This window comes from Eubalaena glacialis, chromosome 19 (assembly GCF_028564815.1).
Source record: "Eubalaena glacialis isolate mEubGla1 chromosome 19, mEubGla1.1.hap2.+ XY, whole genome shotgun sequence".
Taxonomy (NCBI): Eukaryota; Metazoa; Chordata; class Mammalia; order Artiodactyla; family Balaenidae; genus Eubalaena; species Eubalaena glacialis.
In genome coordinates, this window is record NC_083734.1 from 19,067,900 (window position 1) to 19,093,177 (window position 25,278).

Here is a 25,278-nt window from a genome sequence, read left to right on the forward strand (position 1 = left end):
TTTATTTAGCACGTTGGTAGGTAGGCTCTGAGCTACTCAGGAACAATTTATAGATTTATAGAGCCGTTTATAGCAGGGTTTCTCAAACTCGGCACTATTGACATTTTGGACTAGATAATTCTTTATTGTAGAGCCTGTTCTACGAGTTATAGGATGTTTATTAGCACATCCCTAGATTCCGGTAGCACCTCTTCCCCCAGTCGTGACAGCCAAAAATATCCCCTCAGGAGTGAAATCATCTCCAGTTGAGAGCCACTGATTTATAGCATGGCTCAAACTCTTCCTCTTCTTCTAATGAAGAATACAAGTTTCTTTTTTTATTCATTTTATTGAGGAAGGAGATAAAAGATGCTAGACGAATTTGTTTTTAGAGTCAAGGGATCGGAAATATATTGGTTAGCATTTTTCTTTTCTTTAGTCCTTCTCCTCCCTAAGTTTTATAGCCTGTTTTCAGCTTAGGATAAAATAAGTATTTTTCCTAAACGACCAGTCTCTTTGTGGTTATTTTTCTTTAGATAGTGATATGTTTAAGTTCTGTATGTTTAATGATGAACCCAGCATCACCCTGAAATAGGAGACTGCCTTGCTATAGGATGCCTCTCCCATACCCAAGGGAAGTAGGCTTTTCAGGGAAGTGACTTCCCAAGATCTGGCCTTTGAGCCTTTCGCCTTTTTTCTTCGCTTTTTCAGTAGCACATTATCTTCATGTTCTCCTTTTTAATTTTAGCATAGTACTGCTAGCTATCCATCTAAGGGTTCAGAAAAACTTTGTTGTTGTTTTTCCTTCCCCATCATTAAGGAAGCAAAATTTCTAGTTGGATTCCTGGTCCATTAATCAGTTCTAAGTTAAAACTTCCCTTGTCAAAGTTATTAAATCTTGGCTCAAGTAATTTCCCAGGTTTTTCAATAAATATATATTGCATGAATGCATTTGTCCCAGGACTTTTTTATCAAGTTTTCTTTTCTGTGCCATTTATGTGAGTAGATAAATTCTACGGGAGGTTGCTTATTGCTTTCTAAAGTATGACAATAAGGAAACGCCATCTTTTATGACTTTGTGACTTACACTAAGATCTCTTTTAATTTCTTTCTGCGCTCTACCTTTAATTTTCTGTAAAATAGCCCCTTCAAAGTCACCCCTTGAGTCTTCTTATTAAAATCTCTGCCCCTGTCCTTCACACTGCTGCTAGATTAGTAGATATACAACATGGATTTTGCCATGTCACTTTCCCTTCAAGACAGGATAAAGCCTAAGCTTCTTAACCTGGTGTAGGAGGTCATTCATGATCTGCTCACTCCGGCTCACTCCCTGCCTTCATTCTAGAAGTAAATACTAAACTATTTCTGGTCTACCAATCAGATATTGTTTCCCACTCCAGGCTTTTGCCCATGGTATTTTTACTCTCTTCCTCCCTCTCCCCCCAACCTAATTCATGTCTGTTATCCTTCAAGTCTCAATACAGGTGACAGTGTCTCTCAGCAGTGCTGACACCTTCCCATCCCCAGGCCCAGGTGTTCCCTTTTACAAGGGTTCCCCTAGCATCTGTAGTTTACCCATACTCAACAGTTGCCTCATTCTGTTGAGATAGTGAGGTTATCTACTTGTGGTCTGTCTCCAGCTTGAATGTGATTCCTTAGAGGTAGGGAGCCTGTCTTGTTTTTATGTCCCCAGTACCTCCGTGCATTTGATAAATGTTTATTGACTCGAATTTAGGGTGTGTCAAAGGTCAAATCAGGCAGAAATAACATCTCTTCACATCATTTTCAACTCATTACAATGTTGACATTGTTTAAAGCTCATAATTTTGACTTATAATTGATTTGTAGGAAGAACAACCCATTACAGTTTAATCAGTATGGTCTGTAAATTTTTTAATACAACCTGCCCTTCAGATAGTTAAGAAAACTGTCACCTTGGAATGAGCACTATTATGACTCTTCTGAGAATTGCCATACCACTGCAGTGACTTTCCCTGGGAAAGTCTAAATGGCTACAGAAAACATGTTCTGCAAATGCTGTCATCCTACAAAAAGACTTGTTGCAATTTCATGTTCATTTCTCCAATTAAATTTTAATATTTGGTTAATGATTTATTTTACTTTTTTTTTTCATCAACAGGCTAAAAATACCTCCTGATTGCACTACTGAATTAAATCATCATGCATATTTGTTTCTCCAAAGTACTTTTGACAAGCATGATTTGGTAAGCATTTAGCTGCAGTTTTCCATGATATATGATAAAATATTTTCCTGTGAATGATGTAACTCTGTTCCCTGAGCTATTGGGTATTCCTGTCACATAGCCAAAAATTACCCAAACTTTCTTAAACTAGCAAAGATACTTTCTCATATTATTTACTTTATTATTTTCTCAAGATGAAAAAGTCTAGTTTCTGATAGACCCTTGCATAGGTTTCATTATATATGTGTAAGGAGTTTTCTTGATAAAATGTAAAATTTCTTTTCATTTGTTAGTTTTTAGGAACATAGCTTTACTTGATTAGGGGGCTCTTGCATTTGGGAATTATCCTCTTAGATATCTAAATGTTATGTATACTTCCTTGTGTATCTTCAGGATAGAGACTGTGCTTTGTCACCTGATGAGCTTAAAGACTTGTTTAAAGTTTTCCCTTACATACCTTGGGGGCCAGATGTGAATAACACAGTTTGTACGAATGAAAAAGGCTGGATAACCTACCAGGGATTCCTTTCCCAGTGGACGTGAGTATAAGGCTCACTTCTTTCCTCTAGAGTTACAGCTAGTTTGAAATTATGGTGCATTACATTTCATTCATCATTTTGTATATTTGTCAGATCTTGTGAAATGCTTCAATGATAGCTGCCTGTGAGCAGGATTTATAGTGCTGCTGCTACCTCTAAGTTGAACTATAGATGTTCTATAAATTTATCAGGAAGGGATGTGTTTGCTTCTGGATGAGGTACAGGGAAACAGTAATAAGTCATATAAAAATGGAAGTAGGGGCTTCCCTGGCGGCGCAGTGGTTGAGAGTCTGCCTGCCAATGCAGGGGACACGGGCTCGAGCCCTGGTCTGGGAGGGTCCCACATGCCGCGGAGCAACTGGGCCCGTGAGCCACAACTACTGAGCCTGCGCGTCTGGAGCCTGTGCTCCGCAATGGGAGAGGCCGCGGCCGTGAGAGGCCCGCGCACCACAATGAGGAGTGGCCCCCGCTCGCCAGAACTGGAGAAAGCCCTCGCACAGAAACGGAGACCCAACATAGCCAAAAATAAATAAATTTATTTAAAAAAAAAAAATGGAAGTAAATTTTAATACTTAAAAAATTTTTTATTGGAGTATAGTTGATTTACAGTGTGTTTTAATACTTTTGATTAAGGGAATTGGAAACATCATTGTCATTGTACAAATCTTGTATTTTCAGAATATGGGGAGAGCATATTTTACTTGACACTGAATTCTTACTTTGAGGGTTTTTTTGTTGTTGTTTGTTTTCAGTGAACTCTTAGACTTAGTGAGGGTGTCTACAGTCTTGTTGACCTGTTGTCTAGGGTGCTAAGAAAATTCTCTGGTTGTGCATAATCACATAATTACTTTAGCCTTGGCGAGAATAACTTTCTCAACGCCAGGGTCTGTTCTTTTTTCAAATCGTACGAAAGGCTAACTATTTTCAAGTGCCTTTCAGCCTTTCAGTTATTTTTTGCACCTTTTGCAAACCTTTTCAGATTTAATTATCATTAAGTCCTTAACTAGCCAGTATTTGCAGTACAATATGTAACTTTGGAAGCAAATAATATAAAATATCCCTGCTCTAGATCTTACCAGCTGCTCACTGCTCATCTGTGTGGCCTTGCTCTCTCTGGGCAGGTGGAATAGATACAGCAGTCCCCTGTACCCCCCATCTTGCATTCTCGTCCCTTTCATCTCTGCCCTAAGAATGTCACTGTAGGAAAAGCCATGGTTGGGCACATGGGAAATTAAAGCAGTCTTGACAAAAATTATCTGGGTCTGGTGGTAAAATTATTTGAGCTGTTTTAAATTTTTTTTTTTAATAAATATTCATTTAGGGACTTTACACATTTTAAACTCTTCCCTTTCCTAGGCTCACGACCTATTTAGATGTGCAGCGGTGCCTGGAGTATTTGGGTTATCTAGGCTATTCAATATTGACTGAGCAAGAGTCTCAAGCTTCAGCCATCACAGGTAAGTATCTGAATGCTATTTAATTAGAAAAAAATTTTTTTTAAGATTCCAGTTTCATATGTAAAAAGAGTGAAAATAAATGCATCTTCATTAGTCTTCCATGTCTATACTCTATTTGTTTGCCCTTGATTTGGTAATCACTTTTGAGATAAGTTGCTTTTTGATTGTTTATCAAAAAGGAAAGAGTAGAGGTTTTACCTCTAGTCTCCCCCTGAGGGTACTTCATTGATGAAAATCAGGGAGGGCTATGGGCATGAAAAGTCTTTACCAGTCTATCTTGTGTTTTAATTTTCTTTAAACATTAAAAACAATGCCTATTAACACATGATCCTGATATTCAACTGATTGTACATCTCTCAGTTTTAGAACCTTTTTCCACATTAAAAAATCTTTCACAGATCTTGTAATGTTAACCAGGCATTCTTGCCAGGCAATGTGCTCCACTTAAAGAAAACCCATAGATATAATATGAAATAACAAATTAGGGAACTGATCATTTCAAGAAGTTCTTATATCCTAATTTGTGGGGAAAAATGCCATATCTTACAGGAAGCCCCATTATAAGAAGTCAGCCTTTGTGAAATTGACAGAGCAAGTACCCTTCAAAGTACTTAACCAGTTAGACAGTATTTAATGCAGCACCAAAGACTAAGGAACTAATTCGCCAGCATGAGGTTCTTTCACTCAACAAAATATTGTGGCCATATTTCTATTATCAATAAGTATACTTTTATATATCTTTAATATTAGATAATATATCATCATATGGATATTCTATAACTTAACTACCCCATAATTATTATCTGTTTTTTATCACTTTCAGGTTTTTTTTGCTATGAATAGTGCCTCTTGGTGAGCTTTCTTGTAGTTGAATCTTTGGGTATAGTTTAAGGAGGTCTCTTTACCTCAAGAAGAGATGCCTCATTGCTCTGCTGATACAACATTGTTTTCAGGGCTGCCTCTTTTACAGATTTACCTTGGAAAGGCCAGTTAACCCTAGCGTGCATATACTCTTTCCATTTATAGACCCAAGAGAGTGCAGTTTTGAGATAGCATCTTTTAGTTTATAATTTGTTATGACAATAATTTATAACAGAAAAAAAGATGGGATATAGTATTGGCTATATTCATTGTAATTTTCATTCATTTTTTGAGATATCATTTTGTTATGTAAACGTACTACTTATTTTATGATGAAATAAATACCATTTGGTTACTAGAAGTTTACTTTACAGCCGACTTTCAGAAATGCATCTTTTTCACTAAGTGGGGCCCTTCTGTATTATATTTTGTACTTTATTTCACATACAGCTTGACTACTGTACAGTATGTTTATTGATTGAACACTTTGTAAAAATGATAAATAGCAATACCCTATTTTGCAGAATGTGAAATGAAGGCTCAGTGAGTCTAAGCGGTACATAATTAGCTTTTTTTTTTCTTTTTAGTAACAAGAGATAAAAAGATAGACCTTCAGAAAAAACAGACTCAAAGAAATGTGTTCAGATGTAATGTAATTGGGATGAAAAACTGTGGGAAAAGTGGAGTTCTTCAGGCTCTTCTTGGAAGAAACTTAATGGTGAGAGTTCTCAAGAAATAGAACTTTACTCAACAGATTTTTATAGTCATGAGTTTACATAATTTTTTCATAACCATTTACCTTTTTAGATGATTAGTAGAACTGAGTGACCTATGTATAATAGTAAGGTACAACTAAAGTGTAACAATAATCTCATTGAACTAGCTTTATCTTTGCTTCATTGATGTTAGCTATCATTTGTCTTTTTTTTTTTAACCAGCTTTTCGATGGAGATTAAATAAATACACATATGAAAGCATCATACACAGTGCTTGGCATGAAGTAAATGTACAGTGAATATTTTGAACCGAATACTGATACCTAATTCTGACTACTGCCTTGAGTAAGGAGATTGACATATTTCTAGATGAAATAGCAGGCCAAATTATAGTGTAATGAGAATTGCCAGCAGGTGGCTCTGGAATAAACTTTCAGTGCTATAGTTTACTTCCTTTTCAGCTACTGCTTTCCCTTTATGCAGAACAAATGCATCTTTTATTTTAGACCTTAAGAACTAAGAAACAAAATCAATATCCCCTTTGTATTGATAAATAATACATAGTGTAGGGAAGAATATCCTTTTTTTGGTAACACACCCACACAACACGCATGTGTTGATGAAAACTAGTTCCTGTAATTTCTTACTATAAATACTGAGATGTTTTTGGTTGTTTTCAGAGGCAGAAGAAAATTCGTGATGACCATAAATCATACTATGCGATTAACACTGTTTATGTATATGGACAAGAGAAATACTTGTTGGTAAGAAATTTTCTGGCATATAAAGATGATTAATTATTGGGTACATTTTAAATGACTCTTTGAAAACATAATTGGATTTAATTTAATGGTTTTTATGTGATTTATTTTTTTACCTGGTTTATTCATTAAAATTAATTTTAATTCCCTTGATCCATGTGGTGATTACATGGGTGTAGATATAAGTAAAAATTCATCTATCTGTGTGCTTAATTGTATGTTATACCACTGTAAGAAAGTAAAAAAAAAAAAAAAATTAAATCCTCTTTGCTCTTTCTTCCACTTTTATTTTTAAAAATTATGTCCTCTATTGACTAGAAATTAGTTTGAAGACCTTTGTGCAGGTGTGGGGTAGTTTAATCTGTAATCTGAATCAGGTTGTATCTATTTAGCAGGGAGGAGTGTAGTTAACAAGTGTGGTAGCCTAAAAAATGATTGAAAGAATGGTATGACTGAAAAGATAATATGAAATAGTAGAAAGAGGTTTTATGTTCTTTTTGGATCCAGACTGATTTTGGTTTGAATGCTGGTCCACCACTGATCAGCTGTGTGACCTCAGGCAAATTGCTTATTCTCTCTGAGCCTGAGTTTCTTATTAAGTTAACTAATATGAGAAGCTCCCAACAAATAATAAGTACTAAAGAAAGTTCATTCCCTTTTTTTTTTTCTTTTTGGAAATAGTTTATTCTGCTAGACAGGTAATCACATTGAATTTTGTGCATATTTTTGCTCTTTATGATAAAAGTTCTTTGTCAGTTTCTTGTTAAACCTGTTTATCTCTCATTCTTCTCCTAAGTATAATTCTGTATATTGGGTACTCAGTAAATCTTGCTGATTGTTAACTTTCCAGTTTTATTGTTAAAACCATTCATTGCAAATTGATGTCTTTCATGTCTCTGAATATCCATGCTCTAATAGTGTTTTATTTGGAATATATTGAGTCACCTCTGACTTTACACTTCCCCTTTCTTCTCCTCAACAAAGAAGCACTACCTTATATAGCTCAATACTGAATTTTACGCTTGTTGGATCATTATCATATCACAGATGGGATGTTTCTTTAGAGATTTTATAATAAACATTGAAAAAGAGTAGGTAGTGAAGTAGAACCAAATAACCTTAATGTACCGTCCTTTGCTTTGTGTTTTTGATTGGTGGGGAGGAAAGGTGGTGTGGTAGAAAGAAAAAAGACTTGGGAATCATATCTGAGTTCAATTTTTGGTCTGATGACTAGTTAGTTGTGCTATCTTTGGCAGTTGACCTAATCACTTTAGCCTGTTTTCTTATCTATAGTATGTAGAGAATGCATGTAAAGGGCCTGCCTAGCACACTTTAGTCACTCACTAAATGTTAGTTTCTGTAGGACCTTAATCACCATTTTTCATCTTCAAAAATCAGAAGCTACTTGTTTATCTATATGTCTTACTTCCAAAAATAGTCTGAAAATTTATGCTTAACTAGTATTTTTAAATTAGGAAGTCAAGTTAAGCAAATAATAAAACATCATGACTTTAATTTTACATCAGTGTTATGATAATTATGTTTCTGTCTTTTTCTTTTTACAAGTTGCATGATATCTCAGAATCGGAATTTCTAACTGAGGCTGAGATCCTTTGTGATGTTGTGTGCCTGGTATATGATGTCAGTAACCCTAAATCCTTTGAATACTGTGCCAGGATTTTTAAGGTTTGTTGCTCTTTTGGTCTAAAACCAAGTTTAACTTTATAAGGAGTTTAATGGAATTGTAATGTGGTGTTTTCTAACCAGGGAAATAAGAAAATTATTTGTGGAGCTTTTCAAAAATACATACATTTGTGTCCTATCCCTAAAGGTTCTGGTTTCATTCTGAGGTGGTAGAGTCGCAGACATCTGTATTTTTAAAAGTACTTTTTTCCAGATGTGACTCTGATGTGCGTTCCTGGTTAAGAACCTCTGCATTAATGGAAGGTCTTAGGAATGCACATGGATTGTATGTTGCCCGTTATACCAAGAATAATAATAGAGCAAGGGGATAAACCAGAGGCTTGAAAAGTTATCAGTTACTTTGAGATTATCAACAAGATTCAATAAGAGTAAAAAACTGTATGTACGAAGGAATTTACTCTAGCATTGTTTTTAATAGCAAAAACCTGGAAATAATCCAAATGTCTAACAATAGGAGGATAGTTTACCAAATTGAGATAAAATGATCCTATGAAATTGATGTAGCCATTAAAAGTAATGGTTTTGAATTCTGAAAACATGGAAAATTCAGTATTATATTTTTTAATGGTTATGTCCAGCATGACTACAACTATGTAAACATATATATGTATATGCATGTGCTTAAGGACTAGAGGTAATATCAAAAAATGAAAATAGTGTGCTTTAGGAGAGAGAATTTAGATAGATTTCTTTTTATTTCAAAGTATTGTTTCTTTTTGAAAACAAAATTTTTTTTTCAAATTGTAGTGAATTTGAAGAATTGTTATAGGTTTATATTGTTACCAGCATTAGAAAAGTGGCCCTGCTCTTATTATGCTACTGACCTAGACAACTGCCAGTCTTTGCCTCTTAGTTTACTTTCTCCCTGAAACTGTTGATGCTTTCTTTGCCTATGTAGAGAAAAATTTTAGTGCCCATTTAGTTAAATTTAGTAATTTTTGAACTTGTCATCAGATTTTGATTTCACTTTTTATTCTGTAGCAACACTTTATGGACAGCAGAATACCTTGCTTAATCGTAGCTGCAAAGTCAGACCTGCATGAAGTCAAACAAGAATATAGCATTTCACCTACTGATTTCTGCAGGAAACACAAAATGCCTCCACCACAAGCCTTCACTTGCAATACTGCTGATGCACCCAGTAAAGATATCTTTGTTAAATTGACAACAATGGCCATGTACCCGTAAGTACTTGCTCTGCCATGATTTTCGTGTTGCATGGTTCGTGGTAACATTGCATGCCTTTATTAGCCATGAGGGTGGAATCTGTGTCACATAGAAGTTGTTCAGCAACAGAAAGAGACTTTGTAATGAGAAGGGACAAGTTTGAGTAAATGCAGGTTTGGTTTGGGTACCAGAAGAAAATTATATCAATGGTGCTTCTGATAATATTTGACTATATTTGAGCAGGCTGTAACTATCTTAATAGGATAGTACAATAAAACTCAGCCCAATAAAATGGAATTTATTTAATAAATATATGGAATAAATAAACTCAATAAAATGGAATTGACATCATGCTAATAAGGCATTTCCATATGAACAAAAAGTTAACTTTTATATTTTTTCTGCTGATTAATTGACCTTGAGTATGTGAAGGATTCTAAAATCTTTTATGAATTTATGTTTAAATTATGGGTATGTTTGAGTTCAGGATATAATGTCTTTTTTTAGTGCTATAAAAAGTAATTGTAATTGGAATTCCTTCTATATAAATGTTTTACGTTGTGTTATGAGCCACAAATTTTATGTACATTTATTGTATATCTATACATGCATATGCACAAGCACATAACTGTGGTCATCTTCGTAGTTTACTAACTGCCTTAAAATTGCATGGTTCTTAATGGCATTCTCCTCAAGTACGGTGTTTGTATAAATTCTGTTTTGTGACAAGATAGTTTTTCAGGCAGTGCGTTTCTCAGGACTTTACAGTTTATTCTATTTATTATTATGTTATTCTCTAAATTATTTTTCTTCTTATGAAAAGTACAGTATAACATAGAGTAATACTCAAAAATTGCTATAAGCTAAGGTTTTTCAAAAGGTTGTTAATTTGTACGGATTTTTCAAATCAGAGTTAACTTTGTTGCTGTTCCATTAACTAGTACTTTAAAAAAAATGCAGCAAACCCTTGAAATTCTATTTGTATTGGAAGAGAAGTCATTCCTTCCTATTACTGTTAGATAAGCAAAACCTTATTTTTTATGTTTACCTTTGCTTTAAAACTTTCGTGTATGTTATCTACAGAGAGGATCATTACAGAGACAGACTCTCCCGAGACATGGGCAACACTGATAGAATAGAGAATTTGAGAAAAATCTGGGTCTTTCTAAAAACTGCTTTGTAAGTTACTTTTTCTTTATGGCTTCTATGGCATTTTGTTGACATTTTCTTATAGATGACCAAATCTTTTTCTCCATAATTCACATTTAGTAATTATCCAGAAACGCACTGCTTGGTTAGGCTTACTGCCTAACTGTATACTATGGTGTCTTTTTTTTTAACTATGTAAATGCACTGTCTTAATCTTGTAAATAACTGCAACTATGTTTTTAGATCTGCATCTTTAAAATTTTACTGCAGTATGTGTGTGTGTGTGTGTGTGTGTGTGTGTATATGATAAATGTACATACATGGACACTTGTTTATATGGTTAATCCGAAACTACTTCTCATGAAGCATCTCCCTGTTGCTAAGCATACTTTGCATCCCTCCTTTTTGGGGGGTGGAGCCTGTATATGTTGAAGAGTCAGATTCAACTTGTAAAATAACAGATGGATTCCAGTATGACAGCTGGCAGTGACTTAGTAGCAGTGATATGTTCATCATCACAAGTCAGATTTTAAAATGGAATGTCTTGAGCCTATAAGAGTCTTTTAAAAAATTAATTCTTGTTTTTCTTCATGTTGGGAATTAGGCATTATTGGGATGCTGCTAATCTCCACAACCATGCCACCGTGTGCTGTGGTCTCATCAGATCTCACAAGCTAAGCCAAGTCAGATTGGGCCAGTCCATTGACTGAGAAGCCTCTAAAAAAATGTTCAGGTGTTACAGGAAGTGATGTAATTAATTCTTCAGGTGGCGCTCTTCTGAGTGGGTTCTGCGCCAGTACCTCTCCAGGGGTGGTGTGATGGCCTTGTATGTCTGAGTGGCTCTGACCACTGAGCAGTCATTGGAGACCTCCTACTTTGGTTGTTAGAGTGGAGGTGAAATGGGCTACCCCACGTGCCTGTACCAACTAGTGCAACTCACTCAACCAGAAAGGAGTCAGAAAGCCTCCCTAAATTTCATATCTAATATCAATTGGATCCATTGTTGATTTTTACACTCTTACCCAGAGTTTCATATTATCATACTTAGCTGGTGTGTTTTGGTAGCAGATGAAATTAACCCTGTATTTTGGGTTCAAGTAGAAATTTATGAAGCACTTTGATTTCCTTTGGGAGCCATGGTGCTTGATGAATTAAAGACGATGTTGTTCATATCTCCTCAGGGTTGAACATACTCGTCTTTTGACTCTTTTGTGTATTTGTCACTCTTCTCCTTCCTGGTTTTCAGGCATGTGTATATTCTGAGGGAGGAGGAGGGAATGGTTATTTAAATGCTAGCGAACTCTGACCTTTTGGTGGGTGCTGTGGCTTACTCAGTTTTTCTTTTATTAATTTAGATGAGGGTGCCATCTATTGCTGTGCATATTTATTCCACTAAAACCCTTGTACTAATAATTCTGTCCCCCCTCCAAAAAAGCAAAAGTGTTAGCTAATTTTCCTTAGATTTTCTATAGGGAGGGAGGAGGGAGCTATTGCTGTTTATTATATTTTTGGTAAATGTGGAATTCTGCACAACTTTAGCATGCCCCACACTGTCCTTTTCCTTAGTGTTGCTTATGCCTAAATCTTTTTTTTTTAAGTTGGCACACTCTGACTTGTGCCATATTTGTAAGTAAGAACTCAACTCCTGTCCTTCTGTGTGTTTTCGCAGCCATGCCCGGTTACGCTGTATGTGCACCTGCAACAGGTGTACATTTTGCATCTGTCAGAACTTCCTCAACTCAGACTTGCTGCAATCTGTAAAGAACAAAATCTTCACTGCAGTTCTTAACAGGTTCTTAACTTTCTTTACTGGGTACCAGGCATTCTGTTAAAATACAAAAGAAAAAAGTGGTTAACTATTTATTATACAAATACTACAAACACAACAAGCTGACTGATGCCCAACTAACTTCCACTAAAATTCTCACTGTGGTGACAATGTTTAGTTCTGGAATCATCCTTAATGTTTAAAAATTAATAGATATATTTAGGGGACTATAAAGTAAGATTTTAGCTTTTTTTTTATTAAGGAAGTTAAAGTATTTTTTATATTAGAGGATAATATATGTAGGGAGATTAAAAATCTTTTGGCTGAGAGTTGTAGAAATAGATTAGGGCTTTAGTAAGGAAAAGACACATTGATTCCAAATGTTATACTGTACTCAGCTTGCATTCAAATAGTACAGCTTATTAAAACCATACTTATATGAGCGGTATCTTGGGTTTGAAAAACTTCTCTATTGAAATTATTTATAGTTATAATTTACTTTTACTTTTAAGTACCTGGAATGTTTTTTTGAAATGAAGATAATAACCAACTTTAAGGATTCAAAGGAATATGGAAAAGCAAAAGATCTATAGTACTAGTTTTTGAGGTCTTTACAATTGAACCCGAAACATAAAGTATGCCTAGAAAGTAATATGCTTTTAAAAAAGAAAGAGAAACAACAACAACAAAATAGGTTGTATACCTTCCCTCAGAGCAATAAACTTGGAAGGTTATGTTCTTATTCTGGTCATGCTACCTTTCTTTGTTCAAATCGATTTTACATTTTGTGAACATTTAAGAGCCTATGTAATATTAATTTGTATCTAATGTCAAATTTTTACGCGTCTATGAATGAATTACGTTTTTGAAATCATTCAAATGTCGTTGGGAGCAGGGCTTGATTAAGACAGATGATCAAGCTAAACAGATTTTGGTTAGAAATGGATCTTATTTGGGTTACTGTTGGACTCTTACTGAGGGCTAGGCTCCGACTGTACCAAATGAGTAGGATAGTTTGTGTCCACCAGCAGTGTAGACATGGCTATTAAACAGTGAGGCTATATCTTATGTGAGTCAGAAACTGACTCTGAAGACATTCTAAAAGAGTTTCAGTGATGTTTTGAGCACTAGTAGCTCTGGAATAAGAATGCAGCCATCATAGGTGATTGCTTTGAAGGGATCACCACGCTCATTTGGTGGTGAAGTTCTGCCTCTGTCTTTTGAATGGCATCTTATAAAGAGTAACACAGACAGATTTGCTCATGACAACTGTCTGAGAAAGTGCAAGGCTATTTCAAACCAAAGAGCATTCAGGAGCTCCGGTGTTGGAAATGGTAGAGTTGGAAGAGATTCTAGAATTCATCTGGCCTAACCTCCCAGATTAGATTGCCTTCCTGCGAGCCTTCCTGAGAGAGTACTGTTATCTGCTGATGGCTTTCCTCATTGGAGAGGGTTTTTGCTTTTGCCTTTTTTTTTTTTTTTTTTTGACTAAAATTATTTCCCTATAACTTTCTCTCCTTTAGTTTTAGTTCTGCCCTTTAGAACAACATACGACTATTCTACTCCCTCTTCAACATAGCCTTCAGACATTTGAAGACGGCCATCATGTCTCCCCTAATTTTCTCTTCTCCAGGTAGAACATCCCCATTTCTTTCAGCCTTTTCTTAAATTAGATGGTTTAGTGACTTCATCATTCCTGGTTTTCCTCATCTGAAAGCCCCTTAGTGTTCAGAGTACCTCTTAAAAAGTGCCACTGAGAATGGAGAATGGTGCTCCCGGTGTGATCTGACTAGTCCATAACGGTGGGCGGTCATATTCCACAGTTAGGACAGCACCTGTCTGCTGCATGAATTAACTTTTTAGCAGCCCCAGCCCACTGTTGATGCATATTAATCTTGGGATTGCAATCAGATTTTTTCATACAAAGTGCTATTAAGGCAGTGTCCCCTCCTCTCTGTGTATTTGACAGTTTTAGTTGGCTCTTTGTATCTAAATGCTGATACATATATATCTCTATTGAGTGTCATATTCTGCTTTTTGATCCATTGTTCTAGCTCAGTCATTTCAAACATTATTTCTGTCATTTGTCCCATTATATATATTTCTCGGCATTGTGTTATTTGCAAATTTGGTAGCTGTGTCTTCTTTATCTTTCAAGTTATTGATTAAAAAATAATGTTGAATACCCAGAGATCAGAGAGCGAGATTGCTCAAGCAAGCAAGCCCTTTAGTGCTCCACTAGAGAACTCTTTTCCCAGTGACACAGATTCAAAATTCTTGGGGAAAGATTATTCTGTCAATTAAAAATATTTTATTATCCAGCCCATGTTGTATCTTACTGTCTTACAAGAGATTTCCTGGAGGGCTCTTTTGAAATCAGTATAATTTCTACCACATTCCTCTGATCCACCAATGTATTAATTTTATCTAAATAGAAAGTGGCATCTATTTGGTGTCTTATTCTTGGTGAACTCACCTTGGCTCCTAGTAATTGCTGATCGCAAACCATCAGTTTTATTCTAGAAGCTCTTGATCGTCAATAATTGCAGATTGATTCGTTGTCTGCATCTTTAGTGACAATTTTAATTTTAGGTTGGTTTAGTCAGCTTCCCAATGAAATAGGTTGGGTGTGCATTAATGGATGAGATTGCTCATCATAAATTACTCTGTACAGTGATCCTCGAAGAGAAATCAGTACATTTTGTCATATCTAATTATAAACTAGAAATAATTTAATGGTAATGTCAGCATACATCACTGATGTCTGGTAATCAGGAAGGGAAAGAATGAAAAAGATGAGGAGGGAAACCAGCATACTTTTCAAAGAACTCCTTCCTCTTCCCTGGTAGTATTTCAATAAATTATTTTATAGAAGTAAGTGCAGTGGAAATTTAGGAGCTCTGTATTGAAGTTTCTTCTACTTCACAAAAGGATTATAGATGAGGTAGGTGAGGATGGAGGCCAAAAACTTAAGTACCTACAGGGTCTGGATGGATAATGTTAATGAATGAAGGTGGCCGAGGAGAAGAAATAAGAGAGGTGGGAGCTACGACAGGTCCTACCTGCAAGAGGCAGCCACCACTTAGCTCTGGCTGTTGCTTATTGTCCGAGCGTGGTGTTGCCAGGACTTCTGATTCTCTGAGACACTAGAAGTCAGGACTTTTAGGTAAAATTTCCTGATATTTAAATAAAGGCAATTAAATTTTAAAAATCTGAAGTACTAATCAGAACAAAGAAAGCATGTTTACAGGCATGTTATATGCCTGTGTGACCTGAAGTTTGCAACTTCAGTCTTAAGACATAGCCTAAAGTTGTGAAAATGCAGGCCAGAAAAAGGTACACCTGAGGAATGAAAATGTCTCTTACAAACACCTCCACATACAGTTTTACTCCTTTCTCTTTAATAACTTGAAAAAGTAATGGGGTTGGTGGGGTGAGAATGGAACCACTTTCCCTACTATGTCTTGGGTTTTGGCAACCTTTTGGTGGTTGGTCACCACTGGTTTGCTGTGCTAGGTATATCTTAATGTTACATAAACAGAAAAAGGATTCACTAATTGAGTAAAAGTCATGTAAGAATTTTTCACTGTAATTCAATAGGGACGATTCTCACTCAACAGTAAGTCTTAAGTCTTTCGTTTTAGAAATCTGCTGTGCCTAGCGTTCGATTTAGAAGTATAAATGAGCAGTTTAAAATTTTTTATTTAACCAAAAAGTTTTGTTAAATGTCTGCAAAGAAATTAATAGACAAATATTGGTACATACACGTTGGTCTCAAATTAGTACATTGTTTTAGTGTGCTTGTAAAAATTTTGATCACCAAAATAGAAACTACTTCCAGAGATAATACATGTTTGGGGCCACGTTCTCCCTTTATGTCATCCTCCTACCACTTTGATTTATTCATCCAAATACTTAAGTACCTGCTTTAGATAGGATCCTGCTGTGAGCTGGGGCAAAATATCAAGATGAAGAAGATACAGACCTGTATTTAAATACCTTCCTAAATATTACGTTAAATTTTTTTTTTAACTTTTGGTTATATTTTCAGTGACCTTAGTGCCTTATGCTAGCAAAGGAAGTGCTATAACCTGATCATGAGAGGATCTATGCCAAATTAATTAATTTATACTTACGCAATTTCAACAGTTCCAACATTTCTGAAATTGTCCATTTTTCCCAATCTGTCTTTGACCAGAAAAGATTGTCTTTATTTTTTTAGCTTATTTACTGACACTATGTATTTTAAGTAGAAAGTAGTAATAAAAATTTTTTTCTTTCCAGTTTAATTGAATGTATAGTCAACATGTGAGAGAAGTGTTTAACTACACATCTGACATGTGACTTTGTTCTTTGGTAATTATGGTCTCAGCCTTTAGTGGATAGGTTTATGTTTTTCTTCGGAATAATTTATGAATAGCTGGAATTATTTGAACTTAAATACATTTGGAAGATGATTAACCTGTGGCCAGATGATTTTAGTCTCTGGCAGTGCTTTCATTTCAAATAGTGAAAATCATGTTATTGGAGAAAAATACCTTTTGATTATATTTTAATTATAAATACCTCTTAAATCTGAAGGTGTTAAAATGATTATGTAGGAGTGGGCTTGATTGTTGGTTTGAACTACCCAGGATTTTAGTTTATTAAATATTTATTATTTCTGACTTTAGAACACTCCTGCTTTGCATGAGGATGTCACTATACTGTAGTATGTGTGCACTTTAATTTGTCCCTTCCTTTAGGTGTTCATTTTCATTTGTTTGCCTGTGCCACTTAGTCATTTTTTAACTCCTCTTGATCCGTTTCCCAGCTGTGTTTCAGTGTATAATCCTCCCATTTTTCCTAACCTGTAATTTAATCAAATTGTTTATTTTACAATTTATTATTTTGGTGTGGTTTTCTTTGATGCATATCTTGGTTTTAGTATTTCTTTCACCACATTTTAGTACTTGCATTAGCCGTATAGGTTATTTGTTCATGTTAATTCTTAAGTTTGGTAACAGCATCTTACTTTAGTAACAAAATGTGTAGTTCACACTGAGTATTTACCGAGACGCAAAGGTATGATGGACAGTCATCATACCCATTGTATTTTTTATCCTATTTATTAATGTATTTTTAAAAATCGGATATATGTGACATTTATTTTAATCTGTTCTTTAATGACTCACTTCATTTGCCCATATTACTTTATTTTTTATTTTTATTTTTTTTTATTATTTATTATTTTTGGCTGTGTTGGGTCTTCGTTTTCGTGCAAGGGCTTTCTCCAGTTGTGGCGAGCGGGGGCCACTCTTCATCGCGGTACGCGGGCCTCTCACTGTCGCGGCCTCTCCCGTTGCGTAGCACAGGCTCCAGATGCGCAGGCTCAGTAGTTGTGACTCACGGGCCTAGTTGCTCCGCGGCATGTGGGATCTTCCCGGACCGGGGCACGAACCCATGTCCCCTGCATTGGCAGGCGGATTCCCAACCACTGCACCACCAGGGAAGCCCAACCCATATTACTTTAATAATCACCTAAGTTCCTCCTTCACATTGTTGGAAATCATGTTACTTAATATAGGAGCCCTGTTTTTGAAGAAAGGACTTTACTGTTGTCATGCTAAAATGAACTGTCTTTTCACAGGATTGCTTTATGAAGAGGATAGTTTCCTAGAAATCTTAATGCTATAGAGATTCTGTTGGGAATGTAAGAGTTCTTAGGATATTATGTTACGGTAAAATATTGTATTTTAAGGAAGTGCATCCTGTGTTTTAATTTCATATGAAACTTCTGTGTTCATATGAAAGGTCCTTACAAGGCTTTTCTTTGAATTTGGATACATATACATAGTCATACGTTTAAAATTATATGAGAGCTTGTGTTATAGATTCTCTTCAAGTAAGCTGCTGCTGCTTATAAATTAAAAATTTTTTGCCGTTTGGTTAGTATATTAAAGGACACAACAGGATGGAGTTTGCCTATTCTGACCTTTAAGTATCGGTAGTTAACATGTAGACATTACGTGTTTCCCATGTATCTACAATCATCCATGAATTTTTATTCTTCTAATGCTTGGTGAAGCATTTCTTGACATTGATGCACACCTATGTCCTTTTCCTAAGTATGTTACTGTTTAGGCATGCTCAGTTAACAGCTTTCGTATATTTGTGTTATAGTTCATCTTTGTTGGACACTATGTTTTTATTTCTTAACCTATTTCGAGAAATAGCTTATTAAAATGTTTCGTGCCTACTAGTTCAATTAGGAGAATTGTCATTGTTAAAATTATTATTAGCAGTAATGGTATTATTATTAGAGGCAAATATAAAAAAATACTTCACCAGGTGGTAGAAACATAAAGCAGGGAGAGGATAACATTCCCTTTATTATTGGTTAAATACACTGAACCAATAAAGATTTTAGTTCATGTTCTTATATTTACCATAAATTGTAGAGTTAAAGCATCTTGTATGCCTTCTTTAAGGCATTCTGTGCAAAGGTACATAGGAATTTTGGTCCGTTGTTATATGCCTATGTGACCTTCACACAAACAGTTTTTAATTTGCCTCTTTATTGCCTGAATTTTGAAACATTATCTTCTCTCTGCCTTGTTAAGTAGCAGCCTTAGTAATACCCAGGTCCAAACCTGTTGGTTTGCTCCCACACTTGTGTCAAAAAGCGCTTGTCATCTAATCGACATCTGGGCCCTCAGCACTTCTAAGACAGAAAGCCGGCATCCAGTCCACAGGAATTTTCGACCTAAGAACTCGAAAGCTGTGACAAGCTTCACACGATTATTTAAGGTTATATTTTAGCATTTCGTCGTTATTTCTTATGTTCTAAAAAGGATACTGCTGAACGTAAATTATTTTATTCCACGTAGAGTAGGGAAATGTGTGATTCTGATATATCAGTAGATTGGAAAAAAAGAACCTTTTTATACACACACACACACACACACACACACACACACACACTCTTGACCCTGTAATATTCATTTTGGGGTAGTCTGTCTTAAGGAAACTGTTTTAAGTATAGCGAAAAATCTTAATGTAGAAAGGTATTCATCACTTTAGTTACAGCCACCTGTAAATGGTGATAGCCACCAATAGGAATATAAAGCAGCTATTTAAAATGATGTCTCTATAATTTATGTAAAAGTCGCTATATAATATTTTTAAAAGATATAAAATTATATAAATTATACACATTGTGTTTGTAGCTATGTTAGAAATACATAGAAAAAGTTTAAAAGGAAATACCCCAAATTTTAATTAGTGGCCTCAGGTGATTCTAGGTGATTTTGTTCCTTCCTACTTTTATTTTCCTCATATAGTGTGCTTGTATTACTTTTTTTTAAATAAATTTATTTATTTATTCATTTATTCATTTATTTTTGGCTGCGTTGGGTCTTCATTGCTGCACGCAGGCCATCTCTGGTTGCGGCAAGCGGGGGCTACTCTTTCTTGCGGTGCACAGGCTTCTCATTGCAGTGGCTTCTCTTTGTTGCAGAGCACGGGCTCTAGGCACGCGGGCTTCAATAGTTGTGGCACTCGGGCTCAGTAGTTGTGGCTCCTGGGCTTAGTTGCTCCGTGGCATGTGGGATCTTCCCAGACCAGGGCTCGAACCTGTGTCCCCTGCATTGGCAAGCAGGATTTTAACCTCTGCGCCACCAGGGAACTCCCTGTATTACTTTTTTAATAGTCAAAAAAAAACTTAAGAAAAAGTATGCAGTAAGATATTATAATTTATTCTGAGATGTTTTATGTGAGTCATTTGGAAAGAATTAAACTTTTGAATTGTGGAAGCATTCCTTTTGCTTGAGTTTGTAGGCATGAACTAGGAAGCAGCCTTATGAAGCTGTTACTCTGCTTCTGCTTGAGATCTGAAATGACAAACATGGCTCAGTTCTTAATACTTACAATTAAGATTGCACTGTTCTCCATTCAGGTGTTGTCAGTTAGGCAGGCAATGCAAATGTGCCATCTGTTATAAATGCATTCTCTTTTGTAAATAGAGCCTGGTGATGTAGCTTTTAAATGCATATGGTAAAGGCATAAAATAATTCTCTAAGTAGCTTTCTGTCTAAAAGTATGTTAAACAACTACTATAACATCAATGGAGTCATTGAAATATATTTTATGAGTCAGTGGTTGCCTTGAGTTTTAAACTAGCTGTATATTGAACATGTATCTGTATTGTTTTTCATCTATAAATATGAACCACTGTTTTGCCTATTGAAGACTATACTGTAGCTTAGGGAAAGTAATAATTACTGTCTTGAAATGCAAAAGAAAACTAAGCAGTAAAGTCAGTTAGAATATATTATTTCATGAATGGTAATACTTTCTCAAAATTCAACAAAGGGAGCTAATCTGTGTTAACAGATTCCATACGTGAAGAATATTGATGAGAAATCATTTTGACTGATTTTAATGTCATTATAGCTAATATTAATCCTAACCCCCTTTTCCCCTAAATTAAAAAATAAGTGTAAAAATATTCTCCATTAGTGAAGATGCATGAAAATCACAGAGAGACCAAATCTGAAGCAAAACTCTAATGCACTTTTAGCCTGTGTTCTCACTTTAAGTTCTTTACATCTCTGCTGACTTGGAGTTGTAAACTTTGAATCTCTCATCATAGGGCCATGACAGCCTCTGAGTTTGGGATGTTTTACTCAATTTTTTTTTTTTTTAACAGATGTATGTTTGTAGTTTTTAGTAGTCAGAAACTAGAAGCATTTCTAAACTTCATGACTAATAGTTGTTAGCCTCATTTTGAGTAAGTATAGTCACCGCATATTGTCAGGTACTGCTTATAGTATTGGTTTCAAGGGCTTCTCTTAGTGTTTCAGATATACCAAGACCAGCCTCTGGGGGATACATAGAGAACGTATATAACAGCCTTAGGTTTCCTGCCTGGTATGTGAGTGTTTTAAAAGAGTATATATAGATAGATTTTTTTAAGTTTGGCAGTTTTCTATAGAATAACTTTATTTTAGATATAGAAAGCGTGAGATGCATCATGTAGGGTGGCAACTCAGTTTATGTGTGGGATGTTTAATTGAGAGATATTACTTTCAGTCCCCTTCTTTTGTGAGCTGTGCTGTGAACTGCAAACTGTGTGCATGTGTATAAAAGGTTAAGAGCCCGGGTAGCTGAGTGGGGTGCCATGCTGTTAGACGACGAAGGCAGTATTATTCACCAAGTGCACGCCGTCAGCTCTGTAGAAGATTCCATCTTCGTGGGGTCATCTCATGGTCCACTTTTTCTTGAAGCCAAGTAACATTTCCCACAAACAGTGGGTTGGCTTTGTTGGAGTTTTTCCAAGTGGAAAAACTGAAAACCTAAGTATTTTCTTCCCTAACTGTTTTTTAAAAAAACGAAACATTACCTGTTGGAAGAACTAACTTGCAAGGTGGCATGAACCTGTGTTATCACTTTGCTTTGTAAAATAATAATTATTTAAGGAGTGACTTTTTTTTTTTTAATAGAAACTGAGTAAGATAAGAAGTTGGAGTGCTTTGTGTTGTTTTACCGTAGTGATAAGCATGGAGCACTCTGCTTGTATTGTAAACTTGTTTCTTAGGGATGTACAGATTGCATTTTGTGAAAACTAATCTGATTGTTCTCTCTTTGACTATTACTGAGACAAAGTAGTTTTGTATAATTTATAGATTTTTGGCTCTTAACTCTTTTGCATATGTCAGTGTGTTGGTCTTTTAATGATGTCTGACTCTTGCTTCAAATCTGTTTGTTTAATTTAGTTGTGAAATAACCTAAACTAGACAGTCTTTCTAAGCTCTTAATTCTGTAAGTTTTCTGCATCAACTCAATTGTGTTCACTTAACTAAAACTTCAGTGACGCTGAATAAAATGTTCCAACCTTTGCTTTAAAGCTGTATCCTCTTCATGGTAAGCTGTCATACTTGAGACCCTTGGGGGTGCTTAGCAGTGTTATTAACTGAGCATGCTCACAAACTCAGTTTGTGATACAGGCTGTCCCTGTTCTTGTCATGCATAATATGGCTTCTTTTATGTCATTTACCTTTCAGTCCATCATGTTACATCATCTCCTTTAGTTGGTACCAATGTCACTGCCTGTCTGATACCAGGATTTGGTTCGTTTGTTTGTTTTTTTCTTCTTCTTTCTTTAATCAGCAGTAACCAAATTAATGCAAACTTGTAAATCTTCCCCCTCCCCCTTTGGGATTTTTTTTGGTAAATTTTTATGGGACTCAGTGTTTCCAAAGTTGATTTTAAGCATTGCTCTTAGAAAAGTATTGTCACTTGTCACTTAACTGCTTACAAGATAGCTTTTGGTTCCTGGGGACAGGAGATTGCACATTAAGTTCCATGAAATTGACTCAAAATTGTGAGGTCTCAGTCTTACCTCTCGTTTTGAAGGACCATGCTGGTATTAAAAAGTGGCAGGTTGATTTGTCTAAGTTCTCCGTTTCCCATGTGAGGAAAATTTATAACATTTTGGATGTTGTTTACTCCCAAATAGTAACTAATTATAGATATTTCTTTATTAATGTCTACAGTATGTCTTAAGATAATGATTATCTAAGCAATGTACATGTGGCTTTATTGATAAATGTTTTTGGTGACCATTACTGTATGCAATTAGCCTGACAAGTGTGCTAATACTTCCCTAAAAGTAGATTGTTCATATAACTGGTTTTTTCATACTAATCATGTTTTAAACATTAATTATATTTTTTGACTACAGGCACGTGACACAAGCTGACCTCAAGAGCTCCACGTTTTGGCTTCGAGCAAGTTTTGGTGCTACTGTTTTTGCAGTTTTGGGCTTTGCTATGTACAAAGCATTATTGAAACAGCGATGATTTAAAAAAAAAAATACTGGCCCTACCAAAAACAAATACTTTTATGTACATTCTGAATGCTTTAAATTCCGCTAGAAATATTGAGATATTTATACATGCAGAGTTACTTTGTTAATATTTGTAATTCATGCATAAGAGTATTTTAATGATAGTTATAACTGCAGTATTGGCTAGCATATGGAAGGAAACAGCTTAACAGCCAAACTAAAATGGCTAACTTTCAGAGGCCAAAAGGGAATATTTTGTAAATAATGTACATATTCAGGCAAGATATGGTCTCCCAGACTGAGTTCAAGAAATGATGTTTCTAGACGTTTCTACATGGTATTATTAGTGCTCAGTTGGCTCACTCTCCTAGGTTTAAGTCAGCTCAGAGACTTTATTTACTCATTGATCACTTATTTATTTCACATTTACTCAGAATGATCTTTGGGTACTTTAAGTACACGAGGCACAATTTGCCTTTATCTCTCCGTTTTTAAAAACGTGACTTTCTTTCAGTCCCATCCTTCATGGTAGGCCAGCCTTGAAGCCATCGTGCAGTCTAGAAAATTGTATAGCTGAGTGTGATGCTCTCCTTTAAGGAAGGAGTAAGCTCCAGGCGATTAGCAAAGGCGTCACCTGTGTGATTATTTTGTTTCCTTTGTCAGTATGTTGAATTTTATAGCTCTTTCAATCAAATGAGAAAAAAGATTTGTATATTATTAATGTTTTTAGTTTAAATAAACAGTCACCATTACTACTATTGAGTTTCCTCCCAAAGTGTAAATCATTCTATAATGGCTGTGTCTATTATAGTATATTACAGTAGCTGCATGTGTCATGAAATGTTCTATATCTGGCTAGGATAACCTAGAAGCAGCACTTTTTTAAATGGTGAAATAAATCTAATGAATAAAACTCTCATTATGAACCTATTTTTTCCATCATTGACCTTTTCAAGTATTTAAATAAATAAGCACTGTGTACTGTGATCTTGAGTTTTTTGTCTAACAAAAGTAAATATTTCTGTACAGATATGAATGAAATCCTCTGGTTTCTGTCTTTCCTGTCTTGAAAATTATTTTTTATACAAAAAGATAATACTTATTAGGAAAGAAGACAAGTATGATTTGTATGTATCAGAGGAAATCTATTTTAAAGTTGTGGGGAAATCTATTCTTAGAAAAAGGCAATTGTTTCCCCCTACACATACCTAACTAATGAGGTTTTTGCTATGATTTACATGTTTATTTTCTCCTTTAACATGGATGGATTTTTTTTCCCCTTTGTTCTTCTGAGGGGTGCTTTCTCCCTAAGATCACACTCCTTGAGCAGCTAGGAACAACATAATTTATTAGCTATAAGCTTGTAAAATAATGTGTGTCATGTTCACTTCATAATTCCCTGTCTCCCTCCCCACTCCCATTTCCATTCTGAAATTGAGGAAAAGGAAAATTGAGCAAAAAAACCAGGTGGCTCCTCATTTTCATTATTTTCTGAGAGTTTCTCATTTACCAAATAAATTTCAGTTACACAGCTTCCAATGACAGTTAATTCTTTCCTTCCAAGTTCTTCCCTGTTCAGACTGAAATATTATTTTAAATGAGTATGCCTTGTAGATTGTTGTGTTTGTGAGGAACAGAGGAAAGAAGGTAGTTTGCCAAAAGGTGAAAAGTAGTATGTTTACATATTTAGATTTTTCTCTCTGAATCTTTTCATTTGAGGCCTAAGTGTCTGATTCACAGGAAGGCACCTGCCCTATTTCTTTACCTGCTCTTGACCCTTCTCCCTCCCTGGGGGAAGCCTCCCTCCACTCTCAGTCTAGGCAGGGTGGGTTTGCAGAGGAAATGCTCACTGTTTTCTCCTCTTTAACCTACAGGCTCATGCGGATCCTTTTCCTTATTTCATATCCACGTTAGGGACTAGTTAATGTGGGGAAATAAGTGAATCAATACAGTAATGGGCCTCTTCCGGCTTTTACAATTTACTCGAAGGTGCAAGCTGTAAGAGTACTAAGGAAAAATGAGGAAAATAGGACTTTGAGGGTTGAAAGGAAACCTTTCACTTTGCACCAACTGCATTATATTTTAAATGGCCAGTTCTGAAACTGCTACAGTATTTTAATGAATTTTCGAGACGGTGCTGTGAAG

At 35.4% G+C, this 25,278-nt stretch overlaps 1 protein-coding gene across 6 annotated transcripts in view; it reads left to right on the forward strand.

The window, feature by feature from the left end:
* Nucleotides 1-24,111, forward strand: part of RHOT1 (ras homolog family member T1) — a 76,965-nt gene extending 52,854 nt beyond the window's left edge. For 3 of the 6 annotated variants that reach the window (XM_061176397.1, XM_061176398.1, XM_061176395.1), the window contains 10 exons: nt 2,120-2,204; nt 2,577-2,722; nt 4,079-4,179; nt 5,628-5,758; nt 6,437-6,520; nt 8,084-8,203; nt 9,203-9,405; nt 10,472-10,567; nt 12,207-12,329; nt 23,029-24,111. In XM_061176397.1, coding sequence (XP_061032380.1) covers nt 2,120-2,204; nt 2,577-2,722; nt 4,079-4,179; nt 5,628-5,758; nt 6,437-6,520; nt 8,084-8,203; nt 9,203-9,405; nt 10,472-10,567; nt 12,207-12,329; nt 23,029-23,146 — 1,207 coding nt within the window. In that variant the 3' untranslated portion in view covers nt 23,147-24,111. The remainder of the gene's footprint in view (nt 1-2,119; nt 2,205-2,576; nt 2,723-4,078; nt 4,180-5,627; nt 5,759-6,436; nt 6,521-8,083; nt 8,204-9,202; nt 9,406-10,471; nt 10,568-12,206; nt 12,330-23,028) is intronic. The other 3 variants (XM_061176399.1, XM_061176396.1, XM_061176400.1) reach the window with 3 other exon arrangements.
* The last annotated feature ends 1,167 nt before the right edge of the window (nt 24,112-25,278 follow it).